Raw genomic sequence first — 14,151 nt, 5'->3', positions numbered from 1 at the left:
CAATTCTATCGACATGAATATACATATTATTACTTATAAAATATGAACATAAATAATGATAAACAGACTTACGCTTTTCAACGGGTAGTTTCTTCCTACGTATCGCAGGCAGTAACCCAATAGAATGCCCATAATGTACACGGTCAGCCTGTGAGTCGGCAAAATATATGAGAGGTCTGCGGTATCATACATTTGCGAAACCCTGTAGACGTGACAAAAAAGTGTCGTATATTACTAAAGTTACCATATGTATCTATATACTATAATAGGCTGTAAGACAATTACAAAAAAAACCCAGGACAAACAATTTTCCGAGTCGAAAGTTCACACGAGTACGACGGTACCTAACTCGGATGGTAATTAAGAAAAATAAATAAAGTAACTTTTACTTAAATAAGTTATGTTGATATTTTTTATCATAAAACTTTTATAGATATTTGAATATATTGATTGTTGGTCTATTGATATAAAACCTAAACTTCTTATAACGTTTATTAACTACCTACTATTAGCCGACTAACTCAAATTATTTGATTTCATTAACTTTCCCTCCATATTTTATTTACAAACCTATACTTAATAACATCATAATAGTACAGGACGTATAATTATGAATAATATATAATGTGTATAATTTACGAGCTTCCAAAATTGATAAACAAGTTCAATTTTTTCGTTAGCGTCACGTAGTATCGAAGTCCGGTCGAGATAGCCGCCAGCCCCACGAGAGCGGCCATGCTCCTCCTAGGCCACTTCCACAAAGTCCACACGAGCAGCGGTGATACCATGAACAGCTGTGAATCGATTCCGATGTGATGCGTATGTGACAAGCACTGCAAAGTACAAGTTAAATGTGTTACATTATATATTGATGTGTTTAAGTGTAAATATTGTAATTTCTATAATATTAATAATATTAAGCACCTAGATATATAATATTATATCCTATAAAGTTACTATATAGTATATGGGGGGTGGAGGGGATTAATCCTACCCTAAAAATTGCCTTCCTCCCTTCCCCCCTATGAAAAAAATGATAATCTTCCCGTGATAATATAATATTATCTATATCCGTGGTTCTAAGCTTAGTACCGCGATGCGTGTCACCAAAACAAAATGTTTGACAATAATATCTTTGGATTTTAATGTTATTTAAAATACTCTTTGGTCTTAAAGATGTAAGCGTGTCACCATTTATTTGATTTAAAGTTAGGGCGTTGTCGTGAACAAATGAGAACTACAGACTGGTCTATACCAGCTATATATAATAATACAGGCTCCATATACACTACAAACGATTATTATTAAGTTGGATTTCAAGTTTTTACTGCAAAGTACAAACGTATAGAGATGATAGTTATTCGTGAATTGTAATATGTTTGGGAATTGTGATGATAATATTATTATCATGTACACATTTTCGATTAACGGTGCACCTGCATAATTTTTATTGATTTAACAACATCTGGTATAAGAATAAAACATAAACGAGTCAGATAGGTATTTCTAAATAATTAATGCAGAAAAGTCATTGCGCTAAAATATTATTTCATTTCATTTCGTCATTACTCATTATAATATAATATACTCATTTTGATGTGCTCAAATTACATCGAAAAACCATGAATTATTCATAGCGTTTTATTGAAAAAAAGTACATAAATTAAATATTGTTTTCCAATATAAAATACGCATACCAATTAGTTAATAATAAAATGTATAATTTAATTAATAGAATTATCAGCTATGTAAATATGTAATATATATATATGTACCATATTTAATAATTAAATTCACCAAAATTCAAAAAATGATGTACTGAAATAACTAATGAGTACCCAATTCTGCAATATAAAATTAACATTATTTATCGTTCTTCGTTGCATGAATTTTATCTATTTATTTTTAATTTTCAATGACGTATTACGTTATTTTCGTAAGATTGCATTATACAATATACAATTTTCAATAAATAAATTTTAGTCCAAGGTTTAAATTAATCAAACTTTGTAGCTAATGTCAAAAATATATTTACAAAGTTTTCTGACAAATAGTTTAAATGGAACAATAATATACAGAGTAAGATATCTGTTATCACTTTTATCGCTTTTATCGACAATTTTGGTGCGGTCTCAGTGCTTCTAAATCAATTATTGATTAACAAATAACTTATTTATTTACCACAGGTTCGATGTTCAATTTTTAAAATTAAGAAAAATAATCTGCTCCGGAATATGAAAGTAAAATAATGATAGTAATAAAAGTTAATAAAAATAAATTAAAAATCTAATAATAATTTCAAATAATAATAAAATGTTTTCTTAGATACGTTAATTTACTGAATGGAAATTATGTAAAAAAGTTAATTTTTCCAAAGTAAATTGAAATGCTATGTGTAAACTGTGGAAAAATAAATAAATATTAAACTATCATACAAACTGTGATAAAGTACATCAACACTATATTAGGTATCTACGATAATTATTGTATAGCAATCATGAGTTATACAATTGGAAATGTCGCTGATATTACAAACCAAATTTAAAGCATCGGTAGGTACTTAAAACCTTTGATATTTTAGTGTTAGATGCAGTAAAAGAAGTGCGTGGCTTTATCCATGTCAGCAATTAAACGTGTCTTTGTGTTGAAAACTATCAATAAATGTTTTAGTTTTTTTAAATCAATTTTATTTAATATTGAATTTACATTGATGTTTAGTCAGAAAAATAATCAACGATTAGCATAAAATAATTTTAAATTTCAAGTCAAAAAAGTGGTAATAAAACATATTCTATAATATATAGTAAGAAGTGTAAATTGGTTGTAAATAAATTAAAATAATATTTTACAAGAAAAAACATTCTTGGTACATATTATTACTACATAATATCATAACCATGAACTAGATTCTACGATTGAACGTCAAACAGTACGAAATAGTATTAAAAGAAAAATGACTGAAAACCGTATTAATGAACAACCATCTAAAATAATATTTCATAACAACTTTTAATTTACTTAGTTATATAGTTATTACTTATTATAGGTATTAAGTAATTGCATTATGATCGTAAAACACATTTTTTACTGCACGTTATTAATCATTTCTTTCTTCTAAATAAATTGTCGCGGATACCCAGATTGTATAATATTATTGCAACTTATAAAAAATGATCGCAGTTAGTGTACCTTATCGGGTTTATCATGGTTTGTATATTTTTTTGGTCTCAGTTTACACATTGACTTTTAAAAAAGTTTATTTTGTCATGGCAAGAAGACCGTTTCTCGATAAAAAAAAAATCAATCATGCACCTACTTATCTGACCTATTTATATAACACTATGTGTACTGTGCAGTATATAAGGTAAATACCAGAATAAATCATATTGTCATATAAATATATAATACATCCAGAGGAAGTTTGTAAAGTACATAGTAATGTAATCTAATTATTTTAATTCCCATGAAGTCGCGTCATTACCGAGAACACAATGGTATATTGTATGGCTGTTCCAGCCGCGGGCGACCTATAGGTACGGCACGAACCGCAGACGAGGGCCGCATTTCACAAAAGACTGAAATTGCCTTCCCGCACGAGCCACACATATTATTTTATGTCACGCCTCTGCATTTATCGATTGCGGCAAAGGTATTGCAGGGGTCTATGCAACAACTAGACTATTCTACGAAATAATATATTTTCATGAAATAATCGATTTGCTTTTATCTATTTTAAGCGTATGAATATAAGATGTAACCAAAAGTTTATGTTTTGTAGAACCGTGGTATAGATTTTTGTGTCTGGTTGTGCAGGAGATACGCGACATTACGCGACTGTCACGTGATACGCGGGCCCAGCACTTTTTGGTATTTTCATTTTGCTGCCCACTGGACAGAAAAAAGGTCGCTTTCCAACGCTTCAACCGTTACCGAAAACTAAACTTTCAGCGCAGGCGTGATAAAAAATGTTTTACAAGTCAATGAAATATTTTATAACACGGTCGCACTATATATATAGCTATACAAATTACAATATATAAAATTGATATATTATTATTATGAATTATACCAATATACAATTTAATATAAATTTATTTGAGGTATATCTGTATATTATATAATATATTGCTATATTACATCCTCTCATTCCACGTTTAGTATTACCATATTTTTGAAGCCAAAGTAATTGTGGATGAACAGGAAGTTTCTCCACCATGTTTTTTCGCAAATGTCAGCGTGGTGTTTGACCACTAGATTCCATTGCGGACCGGAACCCAAATTTGGTAAAATCAGCGTGCAGAACAATATGATGGCGCCCATCGTCGGCACTAGTCTGCAATGTCAAATGATAATTAAAAATATTATTAATATTTTGCCTAACGGTTCAACATAAAATTCACGTTTTCTTGTATATAAGATAAATAAATAGATGTCGGCGAACACTAAGTGTTAACACTTAGTGACGGTTCGCTGGTCGAGGTAAGTGAGGCTATGCGCTTCACCTATGTAATAAGTAGGAAGAAAATAAAATTATAAATTACTTATTCAATTTTAATATAGTTTTACAGATTTAAACAGTTATTTAATACTTAAAATAGTCTAAATTTTTTTTAAGTGTTGTTAATTAATCCAGAAAATTATAAACTGCACGTTAACCATATGACAATTGTTACACCGTTCACATCCCACCATTGTCAACTATAGTAAGGTGAAGAATACATTTTCCTTAAATTCTCACTGGTACAAATAAAAATATAAGATAAAGAGGAGCAAAAAATATAAGATAAAAAGGGAAAGAAAAAATATCTCACTCAAAAGTTCGATCAATAATAATATTATGGTAATTATAAAATATGATGAAAGAAGAAAATAAAAATTGGTATAATGTCATAATTTCTACATTTCTTATCACGTTGATCTTTGTCATAATACAAAATTTGTAATCTCAATACCTATGTAGTTATAAAATTATGTAGTGTAATCACGATTATAAAGAAATATAATACCTATATAATATATATGGTAATATGTTATTTATATTCGTATGTGTATAGGTGGTAGTTATGAGAACATTTTTTTCTCCAAGGAATTTTGAAAACATTTGGCTTGCCATGCCACTTAGGTATTACATTTACGAACCATTGACAACGGATCAGTTTAACTAGAGCTTGGAACTAAATGCTCTAAAAATCAACTAAATAATATTTAGTGTGAAGAAATGTATTTGATTATAAAGTATGATGTACCTATTTATAGTTTATATTAAAACCATTTTCAAATAGATTTACGTTTTATTCAGGAAAACCGTAGCACAACTATGGACGGGGGGTGAACCCCCTCCCCACCCCAAAAATAAATCCTGGTTGCGCCACTGCATGTAGAAAAATAAACCGTTCTAGGAAATCATTCTACACATGAAAGTTACTCTATTGTCATCCGTATTGCTCGGCTATTTCGATTTGCATATTTTACCATATTCATTGTGGAAAACATAATATCACATTTTGAGGAGTGTAAATCAATGAAAAATTAATTAGTTAAAGGGAATCAGGGGTGATTCAAATAAAAATAATTTTTTCATGAGGAAAATAAATTGTTACCTGCAGGATTCAGCAATAGCAAGAAGGTAGACGCGTAGATGCGTATTAGGTATACATATAAATTATAATATGTATATAGCTATGGGCTGTAAGTTATACGTATAACCAAGCCACAACGGTTTTTAAATTCCATTAAAAAATCAAATGTAATACAAAACTAAAACATGAAGTTAAAAAATGTAATCGTACAATAATATGTAGGTACCTATAATCGTTTTAAATTTTGTTTTTTTAATTAACATTTCCTAAGAAATACGATTAATAATTAATCTCAATAACGAAGATTTGGCTTATATAATTCTATAAATATGTAATACATATTATTCAACTTTGTCCACTCTGCATGATTTAGATATAATAATATTATTGTTGATAATTACTTATTGTGACCTAAATAGCTTCCCAATCAAATCAGGCATTGTTGTTATACTTACGTACTATATTGCTTATGGGCTATAACGTACGTACCTGGCAAATCTAGAAAGGAATTCTTTTGGCAAATCGATCTTGCCCCTTCGATCTAAATGTCTCAAGAACGATATCGTAGTCAATAATCCACTCATGAATATGAAAGGATCCGTGTAGAGACTCGCCGCCCGAGCAATAACAGTCCACTGCTTCCCGAGATGCTAGAACATATTTCAGAAAATGGTATACTGGTATGTGATGATGAATGATGACTATATTTTAAATCGATTTTCTATCGGATTCGGTATTATATTATATTGCACGTAGGATAGGCGATTTAAAGATTATAGGAATAAATTATATTAAATGTGAATTTTCACATCTATATCTAAATTATTAATTTTAGTTCATTTTGTCAATTCATGTCCGGTATTCATGACCGTAGTTGATAATGTAACCGTAGATCATCTCAAATTACACACTAGAATCTAGTTGCTAGATTTCTAGATAATGATTCATTTTTCCCTTTTCCAAATTTTTTCTTCAGACATTCCTATACGTGCGTGTCCCAGTTGCCCTCAAAAGTATATATTTTTATACCACTCCCCCTCCCCCCCCAAAAAAAAATAAAACTATTTTGAAATGCACCAGTTGCCGTTAACCAAATTTACCAATTGCCCTCACATATTATATACACGATTACAATAACAACCCGTAAAATATGTAAATAAATGAAAATAAAAAAATGCCTATAATAAAATAACTCATATAATATTAATAATTATAAGCAGCATACAAAATTTACAAAAAAAGTATTAAATTGTAGTAAAAATTTAAATTTTTGTAATTAATTATATTAAATATTATGTTTAATTTGTTTATTATGTGCATTTTTTCACATTACAAAATACAATACTTGCATATTATATTATATAGTTACAAGTAGGTACCTACCTACCTACCAAATGTTTTACTTTTATTATGTTCATATTGTTTCGTTAATAGTTATTAAAAAATACAATAAATACCTACGTTTTATACTATTTTTGTAATAATATGCATTTTTTTACACAATACATTATGTACCTACCCTATGTTACGAGTTGGTATTGTAATTATGTATAGAATATGAGATGACAATTTATTGGTACATTAATAGTTGAGGTTGAGGTAAATTGTATATATTTATAAAATGATAATAATTACACGATTTGAACCACAATAATTGTTTTGGGGGGTTTTCCTTTCAAAAGTTAGGTGTACGCGTTAAGCGACGCGAAACGCAGAACGACAGGCCAAGGTGAAATCTTCAAACCGTCGTGATCGCAATTATAAAAAAGCGCTTTTCCTGGTGATTCATTATTTTGATGCACACAAACATATAATATATTATTGTGGAATTGTTTCGGTTACTTCCTGATGCGTAGTCGGTATCACGTTTGAATTTGCAAACAACAGCATTAATGCGCAGTCATCGCTGCCGGGTGCTACAGAATAATATCGTGACAACTATATAGATATCTATAAGACTATAACTATATAGGTATCTAACCAGTAATCTACGCAGAATAAGACGTATAAAATACACTATATTGTTCGTGCATACAGGTGTATTTAAGTATTTTGTTTTCATTAATTGTTATTTGTTATCTATAAGCCCGTCATCACAGAAAAACAAACATTATTTGCATATTTAATAAAAATAAGGTATTCAATAAAAAGTTAAAGATTTTTAATTTTTAGCTGTTATATAGAAATATTGTGCTTAATTGTTATTAACTGCAGTATACTTGATATGTTTTATGTAAAATATTTCACAGTTGGTCATATAGTTAATATTGTTATATTAAAAGGAACAAAAATATAAAAAAATTAATAGGAAATTGTGTGCAGATTCAGATTCTCGAACTGTGAATTTGTCTGCTCTTTTAAATGTACCTATAAACTTTCACTTGAAAAGATGTAGTGTGAAAAAAAATCGAAAAAATTATCGTCTGTGCCTAATTTACGAATAATCTTCACGCACGTATCATTTTATATAACCATTAGTCATAAAATATATGAGCGTTACCTCCGTCATGGCGGTCCTGTTCGAATAAGGGTTGAAAAACATCGCCATGGACTTGTGAGACGCCAGCAGCATGAGAGCGTTCAGCGCACGGATCCCGTGAACTGACCCGATGTCTTCAGGTGATTCATTAACGCTCAACAGCTGCCGAACGTTCCTCTTCAATGAAAACGAGTACAGTACCTTTGACGTGGTGCCTGGAAAAATCGCGAAAAAATTCCAGTTGATGTCAATATAATCGATAACAATCGAGTGTTACATCGACCACATTATCCGTGGTGCCACTCACTTTCTGCACTCTGGAACATGTTATACTTGTCCATAACGGTAGACAAGATTATGACCAGGAACAGAATTCCAAAAATCGACCTGTAATTTAATGTAGATATATAGGCACGCGTTCGTTATTGTTAAACGATGACTTATACCCATAACACAAACATAATATAGCCTAACCGCGAATTGGGTGCATGTTTTTAAAAGTCATGTTTTAAATTGCCAAGATTCAGGAAACTTTAAAATTCGGAAAATATTAAAGTTTTAGAATACAACATTTTTAGAAAATATATGTTTTATGATATTATATAAATAGGTACAGATAATTTTAGATAATTTGTATTTTGTATTTTTGTATTCTATAATAGGTAGTCAGGTAGGTACTTAATCACTCAATATTGTCAAAACTCAAAATACATAATAAATCACATTATCACAAATCACAATAAATCAAATAATATTTTAATACTCTTTATGATTTATTGCTAGTTCTTTGCATACGGACTTAGTATTGTAGACTCCTGTCCACTGAACAAAACTTTATGGTCATACTTATCGTCTGGGAACCTCTGTAATACATACTTTTATCAAATGTATGACTTTGTACCATTGGTGCAAATAGGGGGGACTAGTCCCCCCAAATGTCGGTCAAGTCCCCCAGTTCAAAATCTCGTAATTAGTACTAATTTTATATTCTGTGGTACTAAGCAATATTGTCTATGAGGGGGGCTTGAGTCCCCCCAAAAATTTTAGTCAATTTGCGCCTATGCTTTGTACCTAAGCTCATCATTTATTTATTTTCGTATTTTGTACTTACACTGCGATCAACGAACCCGTCGTCGGCACGATAGAAGGCCTATACGTCTGACACATGTCCGGATCAACTTTAAGACGCAAATTGATTTCGGTCGTGTCGATGTATTTCGACAGCAATAGGTACATTTCATGTTCGATGTCGGCTGGAGAACAGCTCGCCGGAGTGCAAATAGCCCAGTTCATGGTGGAAAACCTCGGGACGCGATGGCCAGGCTGAAAGACGAAATCGTGTTTTACAGTTGCTGTACATTAAAAAATTAAAACAAATTATATATTATTGATATCCCTCCAGTGTAAAGACCGAGGCAAGTGTACTTAGTTTCACAATAATATCTTTATAGACATATCGGTTATTATCAGATCATCAGTGACAAAAACTAACAGCGAGGGACGTGCGATCTCTATAATATATACATTTTTCATAATTTCAAAACGAATATGTAATCTATGTACAAATGTACAATCTATCTAAAATTATTACAATAAATCCTTATATTGATTAAATGTAATGTATTTAATGCATGTATTTTTTAGATTTTTAAAGGTCATAAACATTCGAACTCTAACAAATAATACTATGTATATTGTGTTGTTAAAATAAAAATTACAAGCCTACATAGCCTTGCGCACTTGCTGTATGTATATAATGCTCTTTACGTGGAAGATTAAAAATTATTTCCCTGTACAAGACCGGATACTGGAAAATGTACAATTAATTTGAATTGCCTTGAAGTCACTTTTATTTTTAAACAGAACTTCTATGAGAGTTTGAATCACAGGTAAGTAGTTAAATTGTAGGAAGTGACAGTGATAAATTGGTATTTGGCTAAAAGTGTTACAACATTCCGAATAGATATATATCATTATTCATTATATTATTATATGTATACTTATTGTTAAGCAACAACAATCAGAACTTTTTCGACTAATACACGCTGCTCGACCGATAAAGAATCTTATAGTAACAGCAAGGAAATAGTATTATTAAAATAAACAGTATCTACTTCAAAACTATTTTCTTTTTCTTTGCCGTATAGTCACATATTCATCTACTGGATTGATGCATCTCTGGCTTCAATTAATTAATTAAATTGTTTACAACTAATCGTTGTCATGTGTGGGGCTGGGGGTGACGTTGCGTTTTTTATATTGTGGTAAATGAAATGCTATGGAAATTCTAAAATCATTGTCCAAATCAGTCATCAGATTAATACGCCATGGAAGTATCGATAAGTTTTGTCTAATATATCAACCACACGCTATTGTCGCTAACTTGATACTTCCGTGCTGTTCTGAGAAACTTTACTGTTTGGCGTATCAAACTTACGGCGAGAACACAGTTCATTTCGGATTACCGCAATATCGATGAAGGCTGTTTCGGGAGCGACAGAGGCGTGATCAAAAATAGTATTCCTGGCCCGAGCAGGAAGGCAATATTTTAGTCTTGGGTGCAATATATCCCTCGCCTGCGACTCGTACAACAGCACACGTCACCCGTGACTGAAATAGCTCACTTCCCGCCCTTGCCAAACAATATACTATTTCGGTAGAGCCCCTGTAACTACTCCAGTTGGCAGTTCCAGCAAGACTGCCGTCACTCGTTTAGATTATTCGATGTCCGCTTTAACCGTTAAATTACTACTATATAACTATGATGTTATTATAGTAGGCATACTAATTAAAATAAATTAGCATATTATACAATATTATTATTGTTGGGTCGGATAAAAATAAACTAATATGACGGTTGTGGTATAAGATTTTTATCTTGAAAACGTGACTGACGAAACAGCCGTAGACAAACAATGCTATATATATCATACCGTGGTAACTTCATTATTTTTAAAATATTCAATTATTCTCGATAAACATCTGATATCGGCCATATTTCAGTAGACGATGACAGTATCTGGTAGGTACGTCATGTTTGTCTAATATCACACTATATTTTATTTTAGTGATATTTGTAAAAGACTCTGATGTTTAGGTATACGTATACTTATATTACATGCCCACAACTAAAATAACATTTTATGATGGCAAGTGTTTGGTATTATATTATATTACACAATCATATCAAGATAAACGATTTTTTTATGGTAAATACGTTCCGCACAGACAAACCGCGTTTTTACAAAACAATAAAAGTACATAGACACAAGCATAGTCGACTTCCGGGGTCTGTAAACAAACACTGCACACGTCATGTACACATAAACTACGTAATTTATGAGTCTAAACTCTAAAACGCATTAAAATGACATATTGCCCAAACAAATGAAATACATTAAGTATTATAATTTATAATGTATATAGATTATAGATACGTTCAAATCGTCGGAAACATTGTAGACACGTACAAAAAAATAGTAGAAAAACAAGCGACGAATTAATAAAGCACAATACCTATACACAAATATAGGTAGCCAGGTCGTACCTGTACACTTCGAATACTTACTGACTACCTACGACGTATTATATATTATATTTAGAACCTTCCTATATGCTGACAATACGCTTGTGCACGAAATAGGTAAAAAGAGTTAATAAATCAATTTAAAATTCCTGCACGGTTAACCCAAAGACCTTATAATAGACGGAACATGCCGGGTTGGCGAGGGATTTTTTTTTTTAAATTGAAATTCTGGAACACTGTCTGATTCGACCGCAACATGCTGCGGTTTATGACGGTTATTTTAAGATAGTGTGATCGGTTTTCATTCAAAACAATGTATTTCAATCAAACCGGACAACCGGATTATAAATTATAATTCTGTGAGAAACCGGACAGCAACCGGATAGAGTGTCCCCAGCTTAAGATTGTATTATTATTCATCAGCTGACCAAAATGTTCCCATATTTTTTGTAATAATTGAAAGGATGGTGGTGGAAGTGTATAACAAGTACAGAGGGAGTGAGGGACCAACTACATCCAAATATTGGTTATATTTTTGCATATGTAAAAATTCCTGACTATGGACCTATGCGGCTGTGCCTACTATAGTATTAAATATTAATGGCCGATAATTAGGTAAATTACACAATATACAATATTATTATATGAGCTAAAAACAGCGATCCTTGTTGGGTATTTATTTTTTTGTTCTTTATATAAGTTGGCCGTAGGGCGGATCTCGTCTAATTTTAGATTCTCAGAGGGGTCCCAATACTTATAAAAGTAATCAGGAAAAAAAAACAAAAATAACCAAAAACCGGAATTTTTAAGAAAAACAGTTTTGAGCTAAATACATTTTGTTTTTTACTGCAATTAAAAACTATTGACTTGAATTAAACTTAGTTTTAATATACATACTAGACATTATATGATTTTCAAAATATTTCTCCTCTTTTTGAGCTATTTATAGATTTTTAAAATATTCTACTTTTTTCAATTTGTTTTCGATTTCTGTATGATCAAAGTTATGTTTTTCAGTAAAAAAGCTTGAAAGTTAGACAAGGTTCCTTATAAGTTATTTGAGCCCTTATTAATAAATATTGAAAATACAAAGTAACAAATTTGTTTATACCGTAAGCATTTAAAGTTAAAATTTTACGAAATTCATCAAAATCATTAAAATTTGCAAATTATTTTGAAGTCAAACATTTATTAAATTTCTAATTTTAACACCTAATTAACCATTTATTCACATATTTTGGTTTATTGTAAACAATGTATTATACAAACTGTAAAATAATTAAAGTATTAATAACATTTTAAAAATTTAAATTAAATTAAAATGAAAAAAATTTATAAATAGCTTATAATATTAATTATTAGGTATCTAAATACATTATACTTATACCAAGGGACAAGTGCGTAAGTACACAGTGGCGGATCCAATGGGAGGGCAAAGGGGGCATTTGCCCATCCCCCCCAATCACCGTAGTTTTCCTTTGTTGTACACCGTGTTTAGCCAATTTTATAGCCAATTTTGGAACTTTTTGTACTTCCCCCCCCATGCCCCTTCCAAAATTAAGCCCTGGATCCGTCACTGTAAGTACACACTGGCTACTGGCAAACGAAAGCTTATTTTTCATAAATATAAACAAATAATTTTGTACTCCATACCTTTAATATTATTAACTATTAACTATACAGTTAGATCAATGTCATCGATCTAATTAGATCAATGTTATCTATCATCAATAGGAAGGCCGTGTGTACTGTCACTGACCCGTATGATATTAATTTGTTCATCTTTTGAAAACCGTCGATAATTTAGGAATTTATTTTTAAATAATTATGATAGTTATAACAATACCAGGATTTGAAATAAAATCGTCTCTTGATATTATATTATATGGGTAACATCGGCACAGTCGCAATAACTGGTTTGACATTCACGGGACATTGACTTCTTATAATATTATCAAACTTCAGGACATAATATTATTATACATAGAACGTATAATTAAAACGTCTACAGTTACGACTATACCTTCCACCAGTGGCATTATTTTCTTTTCGTATTATTTTTCACGGTCACTCGTCAATGTTGAACTATTCGATGCTATACATGTTTACATTCGATTACGCAGGCATGCTATATACGTACCTACCTACCCAGTACGGCAGTACCCATCATATTATTATTATTTAATCCGTATACTTGACACACTAAACTATGGTTGTGTTCATGAGTATATTTATGGCATTATAATTTATATTTTATAGTGTTATTATATGTTACGTATTTACTGTTTACAGTAGGTATCCGGAATATCGAATGCACTAGCCAATAGGTACTAGTGACACGGTCACACGGTGATAGATGCACAATATTTTATTTTAATAACGCCAAACCACGTTTTTATTGTTGTATTCTTGTATGCTCTAGAAAAATAAGCTTTCTGTTTATTTAAATTTAACGATTACTCGCAAGTGCTTAAATTTTCGTTGTTTGAGGGTAACGCCGTCGACCCTGGGCCAACACTTGTAGGTATACTATCGATTGTTCTATATTCTACAGATGTAACTATAGA

General features: G+C 30.9%; 1 protein-coding gene across 1 annotated transcript in view; it reads right to left on the bottom strand.

The window, feature by feature from the left end:
• LOC132934719 (uncharacterized) overlaps window positions 1–14,151 on the bottom strand; it is a 65,119-nt gene that overhangs the window by 8,184 nt on the left and 42,784 nt on the right. Inside the window, exons 4-10 of the mRNA XM_061001057.1 lie at window positions 9,170–9,381; window positions 8,366–8,445; window positions 8,080–8,273; window positions 6,069–6,229; window positions 4,165–4,333; window positions 640–833; window positions 73–202 (exon numbers count right to left, since the gene is read on the bottom strand). Coding sequence (XP_060857040.1) covers window positions 73–202; window positions 640–833; window positions 4,165–4,333; window positions 6,069–6,229; window positions 8,080–8,273; window positions 8,366–8,445; window positions 9,170–9,381 — 1,140 coding nt within the window. The remainder of the gene's footprint in view (window positions 1–72; window positions 203–639; window positions 834–4,164; window positions 4,334–6,068; window positions 6,230–8,079; window positions 8,274–8,365; window positions 8,446–9,169; window positions 9,382–14,151) is intronic.

This window comes from Metopolophium dirhodum, chromosome 1 (genome assembly GCF_019925205.1).
Source record: "Metopolophium dirhodum isolate CAU chromosome 1, ASM1992520v1, whole genome shotgun sequence".
NCBI lineage: Eukaryota > Metazoa > Arthropoda > Insecta > Hemiptera > Aphididae > Metopolophium > Metopolophium dirhodum.
This window is presented reverse-complemented; position numbering and strand designations above follow the sequence as displayed.